The sequence below is a fragment of the Hypanus sabinus genome, chromosome X2, assembly GCF_030144855.1.
Source record: "Hypanus sabinus isolate sHypSab1 chromosome X2, sHypSab1.hap1, whole genome shotgun sequence".
Lineage (NCBI taxonomy): Eukaryota > Metazoa > Chordata > Chondrichthyes > Myliobatiformes > Dasyatidae > Hypanus > Hypanus sabinus.
In genome coordinates, this window is record NC_082739.1 from 7015888 (window position 1) to 7034773 (window position 18886).

Genomic DNA, 18886 nt, shown 5'->3' on the forward strand with positions numbered 1-18886 from the left:
TCTGTAGAGTTTACAGACAATGGTGTGAAAAACAGTTCTGTGGGTGAAAACACCTCATTAATGAGAGAGGTCAGAGGAGAATGACCAGACTGGTTCAAGCTGACAGGAAGGCAATCGTCACTCAAGTAACCACACACTATTAGGTGGAGGAGGCACTGCGTGCAAATATTATTACTAAAAATATTCTTTGATTCTTGTAACAACACACACACAAAATGCTTGTGGAACACAGCAGGCCAGGCAGCATCTGTAGGGAGAAGCACTGTCGACGTTTCGGGCCGAGACCCTTCGTCAGGACTAAAGGACAAAGGGTCTCGGCCTGAAATGTCGACAGCGCTTCTCCCTCTAGATGCTGCCTGGCCTGCTGTGTTCCACCAGCATTTTGTGTGTGTTGTTATTTGAATTTCCAGCATCCGCAGATTTCCTCCTGTTTGCTCTTTGATTCTTGTGACGCTTTGACACCAAAGATCCCTCATCTCTGTTACGTATCCCGTAACTGGATAACTTACCAGCAAAGATAGAGAGGTCCGTTGAAGTCTGATGGCACTATTTTCAAACGTTTTTATTTATAAAGGGGCACAAAAGTAAGGTTAATACAAACATTCAGATAATGCACGTCGTCATTACTCAATCTAAAGCGCGGGTATATTAATGTTCATCATTAATCTCGACTGTTGTCTAGGGGATAATATATTGTCCGTTGGAAATATAAAAGTCACTCAGAAGTCTGCAGACTTTAGCCTTTCGGGGAATTGCTGGGTTTCACGTGTTTTAGAGAGAGTGAGGAGAAAAATGGAAAAACTTGCCCGGGTCTTTATGAAGCCACTCCGTTAAATCAGGGGAGTGTTGTTTCCCTGTTGTTAGTTCTAAGTCCTTCTCGGTATCATCAGCCACCCGCTCCCCAGGCAAAGGGGTTAGGAGAGCACGTGGCGTTGAGTGGCTTCCAGCCACGGGAGCACTGAGCGAGGGTCTCCTTCGGGCACGTCACTGGGGTACTGCCTCCTGCAGTCCCCTTTTATCTTGACTTGCAGAGTTGTTGATGTCGGGTGATGCAATCCCCACCCCCACATTGCCCGAGGGTGTCCATGTCCATGGTAGCTGTCACGTAGCAGGGACATGCACGTCACACAGGTGCCTCTAAGAACAATGGCCAAAACCGTTGCATTGTCTCTCACTTCCGAGACCCGAATTAATGGTGATCTTGCGATTCTCCAGAAGGAGGGGGCTGCTCCCGCTCCTTCGGCCCCTCAGAGCTGTGGTACATTCATCACATCTCAAACTCTTAAGGCAGTTATTAATAACTATAGAAGGAAGAAGCTGGAAGTCCATGAGCCAGTCCTAATTATGAGATCAGAGGTGAAGAGGGTCAATAGCATTAAATTCCTTGGTGTTATCATACCAGAGGACCTGTCCTGAGACCAGCACATAAGCTCCATTATAAAGTAGTCATGATAGTGCCTTCATTTTCTTCGAAGTTTAAGGAGATTCAACATATCACCAAAACCATTGACAAGCATCTACACTGAGGAGAGTATCCTATCTGTATCACAGCCTGGTATGGAAACACCAATGCCTAGGAATGAAAAATATCTACAGAAATTGGTGGATACAACCCAGTCGTTCACAGGCAAAGCCCTTCCCACAATTGAGCAAATTTGCATGGAGCACTGTCACAAGAAAGAGGCATCCATCATCAAGGACCCCCACCATCCAGACCATGCTCTCTCCTTGCTGCTGCCATCAGCAAGGAGGTATAAGAGTTTTGGATCCCACCCCTCAGGTTTAGGAATAGTCTTTCTTCTTAAGCCTGTCACCCCTAATAGGACACAGGCCAGTGATAGCAGGTTAACCAGTCCTCTGTCCTGTGCCAGTCTTTCAAGTCCAGATGTTGCCCATCTATATGTCTTACAGGTGAAGATCCTTCCTCTCCCAGGGATGATGGATTTGAAACTTCTGTTGGCATTCCTGTAGCTCTAGGTTTTTACAGGGTGGGGTTGCTAGCTCCATGCCCAATCCCTCTCCTTTCACAGCTGGGCTCGCAACCATCCATGGCAGAGTTTTCGGAATACACATTACCCCATAACCTTCAAGCTCCTGAAACAGCCTGGATATCTTCATTAACCACAACTCTGAGTGAATTTAACAACCTATAACAGACTCACTTTCAAGAACTCTTTACAACTCAATCTGTCTGTATTTTTTTGCACAATTTTACTTCTTTGCACATTTTACTGACTGTCAGTCTTAGTTTATGCATAGTTTTACATAAATTCTATTGTAGTTCTTTATTTTCCTGTAAATGCCTGCAAGAAAATGACTCTCAATATAGTATATGGCAACATATGCATACCTTGATAATACATTTTATTTTGAGTTTGATTTTGATAATTTGGCTAATTGTAAACAAAGTAGAACACAAAAACCAGTAAGTATAAAAGCAGGAAGTATAAATAATGTTTTGTTTTACCTCATCCAATTTTTCGCCACTTTGCCGCAGGTTTTGCAGAGTTAATTTGTTCAGAAAATTCCCACTTTCAAAACGGCAGTAATCAAGTACAATAAAGCCATTATCCTCAAAGGCATTAATATGATGAAACAAGCAGAAGGCTTCGGTGTAATATTTGAAGGGATTCACCTGAGAAAATTAAAAAGAATTATTAATGCATCCCTCTGCTACAGAAAACAGGCCAATGTTCACTTGCTCTTGAGTATACTTGTTTAAAAGTACAGGTTTATTGTTCAATCAGGATGTATCTTAACAGTGTTTGAAATGTTTATAAATCATATTCCCTTGTGATTCATCAAATACCAACATCATTCAATGTATGTTCATAGCCTAGTTTATAGGTTTACAATGACACTACTGCTTTGCCTTTTGAAAGAAACATTCTCTTGTTCTTCTTTTATATTTAGCTCCAAACACCAACCAACTATGCTTCTCAGGAATGAAGTAACTTGTTGTCAACTCTGCCATAAATCTCCTAAAATTTGCAGTATTAGACAATTTAAGGAGGAGATTTAACTTCCTTTGCTCAGCTGAATCATATCAAATAGGAATTAAGGTCCAAGTACAAAATACAAAGTGCTGGATAAACTCAGCAGATCAGGCAGCATCTATGGAGAGAAATGGACAGTCAATATTTCATCAGAACTGGAAAAAGCGAAGATAGCCAGTATAAAGAGTGAAGGGATGGAGTGGAACAAGAGCTGATGGGTGATAGATGGATCCAAGTAAGAGGGATGATAGACAAACGATGGGGGCAGGGGTGGAAAATGGGAATGCCGTAAGGAGCTGGCAGGTTATAGGTAGAAGTGACAAAGGGTGGAAGAAGGAGCAATCTTATAAGAGAGGGCAGTGGAGTGGACCATAGAATAAAGGGAAAATGGTGGTGAGGGGAACTGGTAAGATGAATATGGGTGTCGTGGACTAATGGACAGGGTGGTGGGAGGGGAACAAGGGTGATGGAGGCTTGTAGGATAAGCATAAAAAGGGAAGGGACAGAGGGGAATGGTTACCACAAGTTTGAGAATTTGCAGTTCATGCTATCAAGTGGGAGATTACTAAATTAGAATATGAGGCACTGTTTCCCTAATCTGTGTCTAGCCTCAGCCAGCAAGTAAAGGAGGCCATGAACAGATGTGGGGATGGGAAGTGGAACTAAACTGGCTAGCCTCTGAGAGATCACAGCTGGTCCAGCAGATAGAGTGATGATGCTTGATGAACCAATCCCACAATGTGCTTCAGGTCTTACCGATATACAGGAAGCTGTACTGGGAACACCAGATACATTAAATGACACTGCTGAATTGACATGTGATATAGGATCCAAGGAGTTCATTTGCATGTTCCCACTTTTCATCTGTTACAATGGTGCTGTGATTATTTTTGGAGTGAAAAGGTGTACGGGCACCTGTTTAACTCAGGCACAAGTCTTATGCCTGAGACATGTTATATCCCTGCAGCCTGAACAGCTGCTGAAAAAAACATCTGCCAAGCAATAGCCTAGAAGTATTCATGTTGGGAAGATTAAATTACCTTTTAATTTCAAGAGTTCTCTCCTCAGCTCCAAAGAGAAAATGTGACTTGCTGTGCATGGGTTCCATGTCGCTCAGTCTCATAAACCAAAGTCCTGTTAGTCCTGTTCCTGTTGCCTCAATGGAACTTCATACCATTTTGTTCCTTTACATAATGTGGTCAAGGTTCATATCCTGTCACAATGGGTATGGTATGGCCACCTCAGGGTTGCAAGATGATAAGATCATAAAGGACTTCAATGGATGAGGTATGTACAGACCATACCAGACAAAGATAGTAGGTTTCCTTCTCAAATGAAAATTAATGAACCAGTCATCTTTGTAAGACCATAAGACATTATTAGGCTATTCAGTCCACTGAATCTGCTCTGCCATTCCATCATGGCTGATTATTATCCCTCTCAATCTTATTCTCATGCCTCCTCCTTGTAACCTTTGACATCCTTACTAATCAAGAATCTATCAAACTCCACCACAGATGTCCATCGCTCTTTGGCTAAAGAAATTCCTCTTCATCTCAGTTCTAAAGGGACAATCTTGTATTCCAATCTGTGCCCTCTGGTCCTATACTCCCTCACTATAGGAAATATCCTCTCCACATACTATCTAGGCCTTTCAATATTCAATAGGTTTCAATGAGATCCTCTCTCATTCTTCTAAACTCCAGCAAATACAGGGCCAGAGCCATCAAGCACTCCTCATGTTAAGCCTTTCATTGTGTGGATAATTCTCATGAACCTCTGGACCCTCTCGAATGCCAGCACATCCTGTAAGGGGCCCAAAACTGATCACAATATTCCAAGTGCAGTCTGACTAAATGCCTTATAAAGCCTCAGCCTTACATCCTTGCAGACACAAGAATTTTATTTCCAGATTTTTAAAAACTGAATTTAAATCTTCAAATCTTCATGATGGAATTTGAATGCAAGTTAGCTCAATTATGCAGTCCTGTGTTACATCCAGCCTTAGAAATATTAATGATGTCTGCCAATTAACATAGGAAAGGATTCAAATGCAACAACTTTTCTGAGAGAGAAGTCTTTCCAGCTTTTTCTTTTGCTTATTCATTTTTTTAAGTTGTGGTCATTGCTGGCAGGACTTTATCACTAATTGCTCTTGATATCTTTCTTAACATTTGCAGTGTCTCATGAAAGTCCTCCCACAATGATGTTGGGCAGGGAGATCCTGGATTTAGCCCCAGAAACAATGAACAAATGGCAATATATTTCTAATTCCAAGTTAGCATAGGTGCAATTTAGAGGAATATCCGCAGGTGGCGGTACTGCCATGTATTTTGTAGGTGGCACATGCTGCAACATTAGTGGAAGGAATAAATACTTGGGTTGGTGGATGTGCCAATAAAGTTGATCATTTGGTGCACATGTTATTGAGCTTCCTTAGTGTAGTCCAAGCTGCAAATGCAGAGATACATGAGATTTAGTCCCAATTTGTGCTTTCTAGGAAATGTGATGATTTTGGGGTGAAACAGCACCATAATTCACATTTTGTTGATGCTTCCTGAACTGTATTTTATATAACATTCTGCCATTCTTATCAAATCATTCACCTTGTAACCAAAGACAACATGACATAACAGGAGCTCGTCATCAATAACTATCGGGTTGTCATCCACACTGAACATACACTGGCCTGACCATACACAAGGTCTGAAAGTCTGAACCTTCCAAAAGGAATCACAATTTTTTTCTCTAAAGAGCACCTTGTCAATGATCGAGCTCACAGAATCATATTGGCTGGGATTAACCAGAAACACAGGCTCAGGAAACAAGAATGGATTTCTAGATCTTCACTGCCCACATTTAATACTAAAATACATATTTACCAACTGAACTATCAGGGACATCTTTGGCCAGCCCTCTTCCTCTTTCTACACCACATTTTTACATCGCTGAAGTGGCAGCTGTGATTTGTTCAAAGGTTTATTCCAACACTGTCCTTGAAATCACCATCTTGAAAACACATGATGCAAGAATGAGAATATTGTCATTTTCTTTATTTCCCTCTATACATATTGCCTGATCTGCTGGGTTCCTCCAGTATTTTGTGTCCATTGCGGAAGATTTCCAGCAAGATGGCAGCACATTCGATCACAGCTGCTTCCATGGGGTCAACAAGAGGCCATTCTCCTTTTTAAATGTACTTTTTATGATCACAAGATCGTGCTAGACATTAAGAACTTAAAATTATTGCAGATCTACCCTATCAGTGAGTTGCTTGTTGGCAGAGAAAGTGAAGAAGCTGCACATCGTGCTGCTGCCTGCAATCTAGTACAGTCTAATAGTGAGTGACCGCCTTGGTCACTTTTCTTGTGATTGCAAGACCCTTTTGGACTGATACCTTAATGTGCTTGCTATCTTGTATATGCTATGTGTGCTTTGTGCTGTGTTTTGCACCTTGCCCCGGAGTAATGCTGTTTTGTTTGGCTGTAATCATGGATATTCATGTATGGTTGAATGACAATCAAACTTGAATTGAATTGAATCAGCAGAATCTCTTTTTTTTGTTTCTTTTTTTCTCTTGTATCTCAGAATAGTCTACCTCCCAGAAGAAGGTAATGCATTCCCCAACTGCAGCTTTCTGCTAATGCTTAGGCCAACACCAGACAGGCATTAGAGAAGCTGAGCATCGTAACCAGCAGGCACGAAACAGTGCACACTAATGCCTTCCCTATGATTGCAGGAGATTTCAACCAGGCCAGTTTGAAGAAGTCTCTGAACAACTACAACCAGCATATCACCTACTTAACCAGAGGAGCAAACACACTTGACCACAGTTATCCCATGCCCACACTTTGGAAGGTCTAATCACCTAGATGTACTTCTACCCCCAGCACATAGGCAAAGACGAAAGACTGCAGCCCTTGTGATGATATCAAGAAGGTATGAACAAGGGAGACAGAGGAGTGCTTACAGTCCGTGGACCAGACAATTGTTCTGGGATTCATCTTCAAATCTGAATGAATACACCACAATTGTCATCAAGACTGTGTGGATGTGTGTCTGCCTTCCATACATACCCATACTAAAACCCGTGAATGAACCAGGAGATTCATAATCTGCTGAGGGCTGGATATGTGGCATTCAAGACTGGTGATCCAGAACTATACAAAAAGTCCAGGTATGACCTATGGGATGGTATTTTAAGAACAATAAAACAATTCCAAATGAGGTTAGAGATGGAATCGGATGCACAACAGCTCTGGCAGGGTTTGCAGACCATTATTTTCTACAAAGCGAAACCTAACATCATGAATAGTTATCATCATAATAGGTCTACAGCAGATGTCATCTCACTGGCTTTCCACATGGCTTTGGATCACCTGGACAAAAGGAATGCCTACATTAGGATGCTATTTATTGATTACAGTTCAGCGTTCAACACAATCATACTCTCAGTTCTAAGCAACAATCTCCAAAACCTGAGCCTCTGTACCTCCCTCTGCAACTGGATCTTTGACTTCATCACTGTGTGTATACAGTAAGTGAGGACCAGAATTAACATGCACACCAACATCCCCATAGGCCCTCTTACGATGGCTCGTTTTGCATTTTGGAATGGAGAGAAAATACTCATCATAGATATGAGGGGTAAACCTGAATGTATTTTGGTAGATCACCTTAAACCAGCCCATCAAGATTTGGAGCATTCTGCTACCATGTCCCTGCTATCACGATGTGACCATGAGTGTGTCAGCATACCTTGGAATGAGCCAGAGGCACCTGCTGTTCCTCCACCCATGGAACATAGGACCTGAGTCAGACAACTTGTCTGAACTCCAAACAGGCTCATAATGCTGATTTTAGTGAATTCGGGGGGGGGGGGGCTGTGAAGGTTAATGTAATGGGTAGAAATATACATAATTCACAACCACTGATGTTGAGTTGGAATTTACTTTGAGAGACTGGTCTGACATAATGATGTAATTACATGAAGTTGGGTTACCGTGCTTTGTGTTCAGTGTTTGGAGTACAATAAATAAGTTGTTATGGTTTTTCTTAAACATAAAATGCCTCATGTCATTTTATTTGCAAAAACCTACACTAGCATCAAGGAGGATGTCTGGGAGCCTGAAAACACACACTCAACATTTCAGGAACAGCTTCTTCCCCTCTGCCATCAGATTTCTGAATACACAGTGAACCCATGAACACTACCTCACAATTTTTTTCTCTCTTTTTGCACTACTTACTTAATTTAATTTTTTATACAGTGTCTGTAAAAAGTGTTCATCCCCTTGGAAGTTTTCATGTTTTACAACATTGAATCACAATGGATTTAATTTGGCTTTGTTTGACAATAAATCAACAGAAAAAGACACTGTGTCAAAGTGTAAACAGATCTCTACAAAGTGAGCTAAAGTAATTGCAAATATGAAACACAAAATAATTGATTGCATGAATATCCACCCCTTCAAGTCAGTGTTTAGTAGATGCACCTTTGGCAGCAATTACAGCTTTGAGTCTGTGTGGATAGGTCTTTTTCAGCTTTGCACATCTGGACACCACAATTTTTCCCCATTCTTCTTTAGAAAACTGCTCAAGCTCTGTCAGATTGCATGGGTATCGTGAGTGAACAGCCCTTTTTAAGCCATTCCTGTGTAGCTTTATGCTTTATGCTTTATGCTCGGGGGTAATTGTCTTGCTGGAAAACAAATCTAATCCCAGGCTGCAATTCTCTTGCAAATTGCATCAGGTTTTCCTCCAGGACTTCCCTGTATTTTGTTCCCACTCATTTTACCCTCTACCTTCACAAGCCTTCCAGGGCCTGCTGCAGCGAAGCATCCCCACAGTATGATGCAGCCATGACTATGCTTCATGGTGGGACTGATGTGTTTTTGATTATATATGGTTGGCTTCCTCTAAACATAGCATTTAGTCTGATGGCCAAAACGCTCAATTTTGGTTTCATCAGACCATACAACCTTCTTCCAGCTGACTTCAGAGTCTTCCACATGCCTTCTGGCAAACTGTAGGTTAGATTTCATGTGAGTTTTTCTCAACAGTGGCCTTCTCTTTGCCACTCTCCCATAAAGCCACGATTGGTTAAGAATCCAGGCAATGGTTGTACATGCAGTCACTCCCATCTCAGCCACTGAAGCCTGTAACTCCTCCAGAATTGTCATAGGTCTCTTAGTGGCCTCCCTCGCTAGTCCCCTTCTTGCATGGTCACTCAGTTTTGGAGGACGGCCTACTCTAGGCAGGTTTACAGCTGTGCCATATTCTTTCCATTTCTTGATTGACTTAACTGTACTCCAAGGGATATTCAGTGTCTTGCAAATTTTTTTGTATCCATCTCCAGACTTGTGCTTTTCAATAACTTTTTTGCATAGTTTCTTGGAGTGCTCTTTTGTCTTCATGGTGTAGTTTTTGCAGGATACTGATTCACCAGCAGTTGGACCTTCCAGACACAGGTGCACTTTTACTACAATCATTTGAAACACCTTGACTGTGCATGCCTCCAAAAACTGATCTCCATTTAACTAATTATGTAATTCTAAAACCAATTGACTACACCAGTGATGATTTGTTGTGCCATATTAAAGAATGTGAATACTTATGCAATCAATTATTTTGTGTTTTATGTTTGCAATTAACTTAGATCACTGTGTAGAGATCTGTTTTCACTTTGACATAAAAGAGTCTTTTTCTGTTGATCGATGTCAAAAAAAAGCCAAGTTAAATCAATTTTGATTCAATGTTGTAAAACAATAAAACATGAAAACTTCCAAAGGGGGTGAATACTTTTTATAGACACTGTATATTCTTTTTATTGTAGCTTACAGTTTTTATTATTGTTATGTATTCCAATGTAATACTGGCGCATAACAACAAATTTCACAACAAATGCCAGTGATACTAAACCTGATTCTGATATGATTGGTATGGCAGACAATACTGGGATATTGTTAATCATTTAAGTTCTTTCACAACATGAATATCCTTCCTCATGTTGTTTCAGAGCATGACATCTCAGTATAAATTATACTTCCTGACAGCCTTTGATATATCCATACAATTCAGATTCAGATTTATTTATTGCATGTACAGTACATTGAAACATATAGTGAAATGTGTCATTTGCATTAACAACTAATACGCTAAAGGATGTGCTAGGGGCAACGCACAAGAGCCGCCACACATTCTGATGGCAACATAGCATGTCCACATAGGAACAAAGATAAAAATCTGCAAAAGGTATGAGTGAGTTACCTCTCCGGTGTGTTTATTAGCTACATGGATAATGGTGTTGAGTTCTGGCTCCCAACTTATTGAACAGTCGAAACTTTTACCTCTGAGCTGGGAGGTGAGAATTTTCATTATATTTATTTTTAGAGGTTGCTCAATAAATATGATGTAGTTTTTGGTCATTCCTATCACAGAAAAAAAGAGATGCTGTAAGTACAGGATTATAAAATTCCAATGCATGTTCTCTACGTGTTATGGGTATGCAGTCACTGGTTAAATCAATTATAAGTGAAACAAGAATCCCTGTTTCTTCTTGAAAGAAGTAACAATTTGTAATCTGATTTGTTTGGACTTGGTATGGAATACGAACCAATTTTATCTGGTTCAATAAAAGTTTCACTTAAGTGTTCTGATCACCACTGGAAGCTTTGAAGATAAAAGTGGAGGATTTTAAAGTTTAAGTCCATTCTTATCTCTATTTTCCTCAAAACCTTTCCCAGTCAGATGCATTTAAATAAAAGATCTGCCAAAAGTTAATTTTGGTTCAACTATTACTTGAAGCTGAATTGACTATAAGACCATAAAACTATAAGACATAGGAGCAGAATTAGGCCATACAGCCCAATGAGTCTGTTCCACCATTCTATCACGGCTGATTTATTATCCCTCTCAATCCCATTCTCCAGCCTTCTCTCCATAACTTTTGATGCACTGAATAATTGAATTGTATTCTGTAGTTCATGTTATGATGTTTTCTGGTTACACCTTTTTTTTTAAATCACATGTCCTCTATGAAAGATGATGTCAGTGAGCCACACGACCAAGGGCAAAATCCTTCAGACAGTTCACCAAACTGCTTCTTTCATTTCTTTTGACTCTTCTTCTTCTTTCAAATGTGATTCTACTACTATTGGAGCCAGTGATCTACAGTTTGATGGTGCGTTTTCAGGCCGATTAATCAATCTGGCACTTTGCTGCTCCGAGGGAATTCGATGAGGTTTCGAGCAAAGTGCGTGGCCTCAAGGCCAAGAAGCCTGGACATGGACCGTGAGCCCATGATCGAATCAATTTCTCACCGATCCCGACAATTAAAGCATCAAGAAAGATTGAAATCAACAAGGACGAGGGCAGAAGGCAAGCGGGCGTTCAGTGCCGTCTGACTGCTGGCGACCCGTCTCTCTCTTTCACTCTCACTTGCTGCTCCTGAAGGAAGGTGCCTACATTTCACCAACTTCTCTCTTACTACTGCCAGAGGAAAGGGCATACGTGTGACCGGTCTGTCTTTCACTCTCTTTACACCCAGAGGAAGCTGTCTATGTTCGATCGCTCCCTCTCCTTCTTGGTCGATGCTGTTGGAGTACTGGATCTTGGGCAAGGTTTAACCAATGGGATTTGTGGATTGGATCCTGTAGTTCATGTTATGATGTGTTTCTGGTTTCTTGTTGCAGCTTTCTGCAGTTTTGATTGGGCTGGACTGGCACAGTGGCCTGTAGTCAATGAGCAATGCAGCACTGGATTGAACGGAACTGAATATTCTTAAACTGTTTTGATGACTTGTGGTTTTGTGTTTTACATTCTGTGTTTTTCACTCATATTTTGTTGCCATTTGCGCGATTTGTTCTTTGCGCGCTTGAGGTTTGATGTTTTTCTTTGAGCAGGTTCCATGGTTTTATTTGTTTCATGGCTGTCATGAATCTCAGATTTGTATACTGCATACTTACCTTGATAATAAATGTACTTTGAATCTTTTTATTGCTATTTTGTGCAACTTTGATTGGGGTGGACTGGCTCTGCAGCCAGCAGTCAATGAGCGGCACAGCGCTAAATTAAACTGAACTGAACATTTCTGGACTGTCTCAATGACTGTGTGGTTTAATGTTTGATATTCTGTGTATTTCACATGCTTTTTTGCCATTTGTGCGATTTATTCGTTTTTTTGAGCATTGTGTGTTTGACATTTGCTTTGAATGAGTTCTATGGTGTTTCTTTGTTTCATGGCTGTCTGTGGGAAGACATATCTCAGGGTTGTGTACTACATACATATTTTGATAATGAACTTATTTTGAATCTTTTGAATTTTAATCAAGAACCTATCAACCTGCTCTTTAAATTCACTCAATGACTTGGCCTCCACAGCCATCCGTGGCAATGCATTTCACAGATTCACCATCCTCTGGCAAAATAAATTCCTCCTCATCACTGTTCTAAAGGGATGTTCTTCTATTTTGATGTTATGCCCCCTGGTCCTAGGCTCCCCTACTATAAGAAACATCCTCCCCACATCCTGAGTTGAATTATTATTCAACTCAGCCTCAATAGCTTCTGCTGGACATTTAGTCCACCTTGTCAATAGAAAATATGCTTCCAGTTTTAGTTTAGACATATTCCTCCCAAAACTGAAATTTAAAAATTATATACATCATCATCATCATCATCAGGTGCCGTGCCCAGTTTGAGCTTTGACTGCGGTGGCCCACACACTCCAGTGTCGGGTCAAGTGGATCAGTTCATTGGTATTCATTTCCAGTTCTCCGGCTGCTGTCTCCATCATCATTTGTCTTTGTCTTCCTCTTGCTTTCTTCCCTTCAATCTTTCCCATAATTACCGTGTATTCTAACTCCTCTTTCCTAATCACATATCCAATGAAGTTATGTTGCCTTTTCATGATCTCATACATTATTTCTCTTTTTGTGCTTGTTCTGTTCATGATATCCTCGTTAGATATTTGTTTCATCCATGATATTCTTTGCATCCTCCTCAAAAACCACATCTCTGCTGCTTCAATTTGTTTCCTCATGTTACTAGATATTGTCCAACATTCTGAGCCATATAACATAACTGGATAAACGTAACATTTCAGTACTCTGAAGCGGGTTGTCATGCCTAGTTTAGTGTTGGTCAGTATATTCTTCATTCTCATAAAAGTGTCTTTTGCCATCCCTATTCTTCTTTTTATGTCTATGTCACACCTGCCATCTGATGTCACCCAGCTTCCTAAATAGCAAAGGTTCTGTACTTGTTTTATGTCTTCCCTGTTTATTCTCAGCCAGCAGATAGGATTCTCCCTCTTCTTGGATATCACCATACATTCTGTCTTTTTGCAATTGATAGATAGACCCATTTTTGCACTTTCTTCAACAACTATATCAATTAAGTTTTGTAGTTCTTCCTCTGTACTTGCAATTAACAGTGTCTTCTGCATATCTGAAATTATTAATGTTTTCACTGCCAACTTTGATTCACAAGATGTCTCTTATTTTTTGTAATATTGTTTCATTGTATACATTAAACAAATCAGGGGAGAAAACATACCCTTATCTAACGCCTCTCTTGATTTTCGTAAACTGACTCACTTCTCCATCTATTCTTACAGTGGTAGTTTGTTCCCAGTACAGATTTCTGATTAGGTGGAGGTTTTTCGAATCTAGATCTAGAATTTCCTGTAATATTTCAAATAACTTATTGTGCGTCACTTTATCAAATGCTTTTGTGTAGTCGATAAAACAAACAAATCTTTTTGCACTTGAATAGCTTATTCTGATAGTATCCTTACATGATTACTAGATGCACCTTCTCACACCACACAGAGGGGAATAGCAAAGAAATAGTTTCTTTTTAACCAATCATTTTACTGAATTCCAGAATATCCGAAGAGTTCTGTAATGAACACGTACTTATAATTCCCCCCCTTCCTCAATTTTCTCTTCATTTACAATGTTTAATATGAATATCAATTTCTACTTTATCATTTTCTTTATCATTTCTCATTCCTTCTGACATCGATCCACATTACATGCTTGATATTATGATTAAGTTACTCACCAAAAAATTCTTAAAAATAAAGAAACTTTTAATTTAGATAGCTCATATTATGTTTGTTATATAAAAAGTGTGTTTTAATATGATAGGCAAATTTTTAAGTTCATCCTTACAAGACAAAAAACAAATATTGATTCACATTTTAAGTAATCAGTTAGTAAGCTCAACGAACCAAAGCTGTGGTAATAAGAAGGCTTTGTGCTGAACTCTGGTTTAAAGCCGCAAACTATCCTGGCCCCTTGAAGCGTCTCTTCATCATCTGATAGTTGTGGAGGAATTGCAATGATATTATACATCAAACCTACAAAATAAAACACAAATATTCAGCCTATTAGATCCATTTTTTTTGTGTTTGTCTGTGCCTAAGACAGTGTAATCTGACTGTAGTACAGAGCATGTAAAGGAAATCAGGCAAGTTCAGGACCAACTCCTAGAATTAGAATCATATCGTCATCCAGCATCAAATGGTCCATGCCAACCAAGATGCCCATCTAAGATAGTTCTATTTGCCTATTGGAGGGAATGGGAAGGATGCATTCAGAATTCAGAAGGCTGGGTTGGGCGTAAGGTTAGTGGATAAGGAAACTTTGCAGGAAAGGTTTATGAGCCTGGAACTGATCTAACATCAACATCCACTCCCAAGCGAACATCCCCAGCACCGAGCCCTAGCATTAGCCTCAGTCAGCTACATTGGGTAGACCAGTATTCACATGCCCAATAACATGTACTCTAACCAGACACGTTTTTCTGAGCTCTGTCAGGAGAAGAAATTACTAAGTAGAGAGAGGAAATTATGCAAAGATCTGCTCAAAGTCTCCCTGATAAATAAAGTAACTTCCCTGATGATTCTTGGGAAACCCTGTCCCATTATACAATGAAGATGGAGAATCCAGCATGGTATTTGAGAATCTTGAGTACATGCACTGGGAGCACATGGAGATGCTGGGTGAAAGAGTCTGCCTCAGTAGCCATCTCAGGATCCACAGGATTTGCTGGAGCAGATGTAAGCCTTCCACAATTCCAAGGGACTGCCTATGGTGACGAGGAGCCTGGAGAGCAGTCCATGTTGTGAGTGGGTGGAGAAAACCATTAGGTGTTTTACTGTATGACTCTGACTCTAAGGCCAGAGAAGAGACAAGTACCCAACAGCAGGGTGGAGTCTACTCAGGAGACCCCTTTCTGAACTGAAGCAGTCTCCTTATTTGCTGTAGAACCTTACTTTCTCATGAATTTTCTCTTACTTTCATATAATTCAAACAATTTGGCCCACCAGGTCTATGCTACCTCACAAAGCAAAATTACTCCTCCTCTGATCTCCACTCATTTCTCTGACCACCCATCTATGCCAGGTTTTATTTATAGCAGCCAACTGTTTCACTATCCAGACCACTTCTGAGATGTTGGAGAAAACCAGAGAAAATGAGGGAAACCCACAAAGTCACAAAGAAAACACACAGCTCCTTGTAGACAAAACCACACTGCTAGAGCTGAGGGAACAACATTACTTGCTGTACTATTGTGCCACATACTACACACAGGAAAATTATTGAAGTGGCGTCCAGGGCTGTACTACAAGACGTTGGACTCAGCTATGTATCTCCAGGGTTTCCATGTATTGTATGAAAGATGCAAGTAAGGTGTAGAACCAAAATTAGAGTTTGAAATCCATGGGATAACTTTTTGGTTTTTAATAACATTTTATTTTTCATAGAAATTCAATGGCATTATTTTATGATATCATTTCTATAACAATTTCATCCAAGAAATAATTTGGAATAGGAATAGGGAAATCTGAGAAGATGACCATCCAGGTCATTAAGTCTGTGTATGGAGAAATCCAGTAAGCGTCATTCCCTCATTCCTTTCCCATGGGCCTGCAACTTATTTTGCCTTCAAGTGGTTTTCTAATTCTATCCTAACAACCAAAATTAAATGTGCATCCTCTATAATTAATGAAGTGCTTCTCAGATCACAACTATTTGTTACACAATATGTTTTTCCTCAATTATCGCTGGGTTCTTTTGACATTTCTTCAGCATTTATCTTTTTTTTTTAAAAAGGTCATGTTGCTGGCTCAACACTCATCCCAGCATGGATGGAAAGTGTGCAAAGACCCAGCCGGATTAGAACCCAGGACTATTTGCTTTGAAGCCTGGTGCAGACGCCACTACACCACAGGCTGGCAAATGTTCCATGAAGACACTCAAGTTTTTAGTCCGTAAGACCATAAGATATTGCAGCAGAATTAGGCCATTTGGCCCATTGAGTCTGCTCTACCATTTCATCATGGCTGATCCATTTTCCTTTCAGTCGCAATCTCCTGCCTTCTCCCGGTATCCCTTCATGTCCTGACCAACCAAGAATCTATCGACGTCTGCCTTGAATATACATAAACACTTGGCCTCCACAGCTGCCTTTGGCAAAGAATTCCACAGATTCACTACTCTCCGGCTAAAGAAATTCCTCATCTCTGTTCTAACAGGACACCCCTCCATCCTCTGGTCTTAGACTCTCCCACCATAGGAAACATCCTCTTCATATCCACTCTATCAAGGCCTTTCACCATTTGATAGGTTTCAATGAGGTCACACCTCATTCTTCTGAATTCTAGTGAATACAGGCCCAGAGCCTTCATGAGACAATCCTGGAATCATTTTTGTGAACCTCCTTTGAGCCCTCTCCAGTGTCAGTACATCCTTTCTAAGACAAGGGGTCCAAACCTGGTCACAATACTCCAAGTGAGGGCTCACCAGTGCTTTATAAAGTCTCAACATTACATCCTTGTTTTGATATTCTCATTTTTGTCCCTTTTCCCTGCGGCAAGGTAGCATAGCAGTTAGTGTAATGACTAACAGGGCCAGGGGTATGTTCCGGGTTAAATTACTGCCCTGTATGTAAGTTTATACGTTCTTCCTGTGACCATGTGGGTTTCCTCTAGGTGCTCCAGTTTCTTCCCACAGTCCAAAGGTATACGGGTTAGGCCATGCTTTGTTGCCGCCAGAAGCATGGCAACACCTGAGGGCTACCCTGCACATCCTCAATGCAAACGACACATTCCATTGTTTCAAAGTACATGTGACAAATAAAGCCAATCTTTTTCTCTCTATTTATGAAGCCCAGAATCTGCAAGTTTACTAACTGCTCTTTCAACTTGCCCTATTTCCTTTGACAATTTATGGACACATACGCCAGGTCACATAATTCCTGTATCACATTTAGAATTCTACCACTTTCCTTATATTGTCTCTCATTTTCCTGCCAAAATGCATCACGTGCACTTTGACCCCATGATTTCACAACTTCTAATGGTTTACAATTATCCTCATTATCATTTACCAGAATTCCAAGCTCAGTGTTATGAACAGCTGCACACCAATATCTGTCAGTAATATATGCCAAAAGCTGCAGTGGTTCCTACACCTCTGTCTAACCAACACCCACCTCACCAAATCTTCATGTTACACTGCATCCTGTCCAATGGTTGTCATGGGCGCTCTTCCAGGATACTGCACAAGTCTAACCACCATCCAAAAAGATTTATTGATAAACATGTCTTTCTATATGTTCCATAAGTGGCTTTGATGACCTCTATTTAAATCAGCCGGATCAACAAAAAGGAGTATGTTTCTCCAAAAGGAGTGTGACATCCTTTGGAAATGTTATAAAAACATTCTAAATGTTGTAGTCTTGATTTGTTACTGCCGTGCGGATTTCCAATTTGCTCATCCTTTGCAAATGTAGGCATATGGTTTGCACGGTAGTGTAGTGATTAGCATAACACTATTACAGCACCAGCGATCACCAATCAGGGTTCAATTCCCACCGCTGCTTGTCAGGAGGTTGTACGTTCTTCCTTTGACAGTGTGGATTTCCTCCAGCTGCTCTAGTTTCCTTGTACATTCCAAAACCATACTGTTAGGGTTAGTATGCATGGATTCTGTTACAATCATGTCAGCTAACAAGAATTTCACTTGTGAATGCACAATGCATCCACTCATATGTAAAGAAAATATTGTTAAGTTTTAAATAGGCCCAGCCCCAAGTAGTTCTCAGACAACATTTGTATACATTAAAATAATTATAATGTTATTAACAATTGTACATACCATTTATACCATAGGAGTTGCCCATGTTGTAGGTTGTCCCATCGGGATCATAATGTGGATGGGCTGTGGCTCCATTCACTGCAACAAATTTGGTCAAATTTATCTGCAAAGGAAATCATAGACAGCATAAAGAGTGCATATTTTAGTGTTCTATAACATGCAGTTATGAATCTATCTGCAAAGCTGGTAGTGTACCCCAATGTTTCTCTGGTAAGAGTGTATTGAATTTATATTGAGTGACTTCTATGAAGCATAATCAGCAAAGGAAAGTTACACATCCCAGCTCTGCCTTTCAATGCAATAATCATGTATAGTGACCAACTTCTTCCTAATATTCTTTTACTAAGAAATTAGGGATCTGTTTGAGAAAGAGTAATATTATGTGTTAAGAATGATGAAGGTAAAGCTAGAACAGTTGGCTCACTCAGAAAGTCATGAGACATGGGATGGGATCCATAGAAACCTGGCTGCATGAATTCAGAATTGGCTTACCCACAGAAGGTTGAGGCTGATAGTATTCTGCTTCTATCTACTAGCAGGTTAAAATATCTATACAACATTGTGTGCGAAAGGGCCAATTCTATCCCATTCTATGTTCTAACATCTTAGGTCTATCTTAACACTAAAGGAAGCAGTTCATGTATACAAAACTGCCACACACCTTTTAAAATGACCCATTTCAACTCTATAACAATATTATCTTTTTTAAAAACAATTGTT

At 40.2% G+C, this 18886-nt stretch overlaps 1 protein-coding gene across 2 annotated transcripts in view; it reads right to left on the minus strand.

The window, feature by feature from the left end:
* Positions 1 to 18886, minus strand: part of LOC132385110 (carotenoid-cleaving dioxygenase, mitochondrial-like) — a 65647-nt gene that overhangs the window by 15834 nt on the left and 30927 nt on the right. The window contains exons 5-9 of one of the 2 annotated variants that reach the window (XM_059956863.1): positions 18167 to 18269; positions 14233 to 14361; positions 10266 to 10426; positions 2468 to 2635; positions 580 to 1338 (exon numbers count right to left, since the gene is read on the minus strand). In XM_059956863.1, coding sequence (XP_059812846.1) covers positions 1138 to 1338; positions 2468 to 2635; positions 10266 to 10426; positions 14233 to 14361; positions 18167 to 18269 — 762 coding nt within the window. In that variant the 3' untranslated portion in view covers positions 580 to 1137. Of the gene's footprint in view, positions 1 to 579; positions 1339 to 2467; positions 2636 to 10265; positions 10427 to 14232; positions 14362 to 18166; positions 18270 to 18886 lie in introns of those variants that run through there. The other variant, XM_059956862.1, reaches the window with a different exon arrangement.